The following is a 2,187-nucleotide window of genomic DNA, read 5'->3' on the forward strand; positions in this document are numbered from 1 at the left end:
CCACCCCTTGTCCTGAGTTTCTTTATATATACATATATATATATATATACACACACACAGATATCATTCCCTTAGTCTATGGGCCATCCCTCTAAAATGTTCGGTGAGTTCATTTAGTCCATGACTTCAGGCTCCATCCAAAGCTAAGAAATCAGCTTTCAAAGAGCTATATATCACGTGCATAATGGGAATAGAAATATCATTTATATTTATGTATATTCTAATGGTGATATGTGTCTCATTCTCCAATGTAGCTGGTAGCCAGTAATTGCTTAAAGTTAGAAAAACCTTGTGCCCTGGTTGCCAGTTCATTCTCGTGGTGTGCATGAGAATAAATCACTTTGATTTATTCACTTTTTCATGATCTAAGTCACATAATGTTGATATTTATGGTACACACAAACCCCTTCCTAAAATTCCTAATTACGAAAGTCATACATGTATCAGGAATCCAAGTCCTTGAACCTCTTATCAGTATTTTTCTCATCAGTTCTCCTTGTTTTACTTGTATTTTCAATCCAATGGTATCTTAATTCAGTATTAAATCACATTTGGGAACACTCTTCCTTCCCTGAAATTTCCATGCGGAAGAGTTCTTACCTGTCTGTGGCCTTTTGCCTTTGTTCAGCAAGAGCCGTTTCCAAGAGCTTCTGCTCATTTCACTTTTCTGTTTTCAATACCACACCAGAAAGGTGGGAGACCGTACAGCTATTTCTGGTATGTGACATGCATTCGTTTTCTTCTGCATCGTATCTCTGGAGCCTGCCATATTTCAAAGAGTAGGCCTGTAAGCACACTGGACTTTGCCTGATCTGCTTGAGTAACACATGCTTTGAAGCATCTGGCGCTTGACATCCATGAAGGCAAATAATCGAGCTGAAACACAGTCACAACCTGTTACAGAAATCCCCATGCCTCTAACAGCCAGTTAGAAGGAAATGGCCAGAAGAGTATCGTTAAGCCAAGATGAAAGATCCGCCAAGGCAAGTTGGCTAAGAGCGCTAAACTGAACATCTCCCACGCAATCTTCAGGTTTCTTGAGTTAAAGATTTAATGCCTTTTTGGAGGTCAGTTTGTTATCCTTGGAACTTGTCATTCCATATTTATGGACAAAGCAGTGGCAAAGGGCACAGGCAGAGGAGATGCGTGTTTTCCTTCCCCTGCCAGAGGTGGGGAAATGAGATGCTTTTTGCATTTTTGCTTATTTTACATATCTTTATGAACCTTCTGTGTTTAGTATCTTTTCTCACCTGCTTTTGAAAGAGAACTTCCTACAGCAGATGGGTCCCATCCTATCTCATGCTTTCATGGTAGAAGATTTTTGTGCTGTCTACAACATGTCTGACTCTCCACCAAAAACTTCATTTCAGTGCTGTCAGTATTTCTGAAGCAGTGAAATTACCATCTCACAAAATGTGGTAAAGTGCTGAGAATTTTATTACAGTCACTCACTCTTTCCACATCCTTATTCTTTAATGCCAACTATTCTCTCTTTCTCTACAAACACAAAAGCAACACGGGCTTTCTGGTATCATTGGTGTGTTTTTCACTCTTACTTTGTGTGAGCTGTTACATCTGAGAAACATCAAGATATTTGCCTGTACGGCACACGTGAAAGGAGGCTGTTCAGCAACAGATGGACGTGAAAACAAGCCGTGTTTACTGTCAGCGATTTCCCATCTGTGGGCACCACTCTTCCCGGTAGCACAAACCCAAAGAACGGGCAGTGGGACAGAGCGGTTGGGCCACCCGGGTCCCCTCGCTGCCCTTCCGGGGTTTCTCAGCATGGGCAGCACCGTCTGCCCTGTTCTCTCTCCTCTGGAGGCCAGTACAAATATCCAGCGTAAATATTCCTTTTCCACGGTATCTCACAATTCTGTGTATGACACCCAGATCCTCGTGGTTCCTTCCATTTATACGCTCATTCCCAGGCTTTCTTGGTTTTTGGGAAGACCTGGCCTGCAGTCCACAGCGCACAGCTGCCCCCCCCCCGAACCGTCACCCCGCTTTTCCCGTGAGCGCAGCCTTCACCCGGCCTCTTTCACGGAGAAGCGAAGAAACCGCATTCGGAAAGACCTGGAGGTGCCCACCGGGGCCCTCAGGGGTTGCCGCTCTCCCGGGGGCGTCCCCGCCGCGGACATCTTGTCGGAGGCTGCACTGGAGGACTACAGCCCCCAGCATGCTCCG

At 44.9% G+C, this 2,187-nt stretch overlaps 1 protein-coding gene across 1 annotated transcript in view; it reads left to right on the top strand.

Annotated features, from left to right (window-relative positions):
• Window positions 1-1,785: 1,785 nt before the first annotated feature.
• Window positions 1,786-2,187, top strand: part of CUNH12orf43 (chromosome unknown C12orf43 homolog) — a 25,538-nt gene continuing 25,136 nt past the window's right edge. Inside the window, exon 1 of the mRNA XM_009280038.1 lies at window positions 1,786-2,170. Within this exon, the coding sequence (XP_009278313.1) occupies window positions 1,786-2,170 (385 nt within the window). The remainder of the gene's footprint in view (window positions 2,171-2,187) is intronic.

This window comes from Aptenodytes forsteri, unplaced genomic scaffold (assembly GCF_000699145.1).
Source record: "Aptenodytes forsteri isolate BGI_AS27 unplaced genomic scaffold, ASM69914v1 Scaffold323, whole genome shotgun sequence".
NCBI classification, from domain to species: Eukaryota; Metazoa; Chordata; class Aves; order Sphenisciformes; family Spheniscidae; genus Aptenodytes; species Aptenodytes forsteri.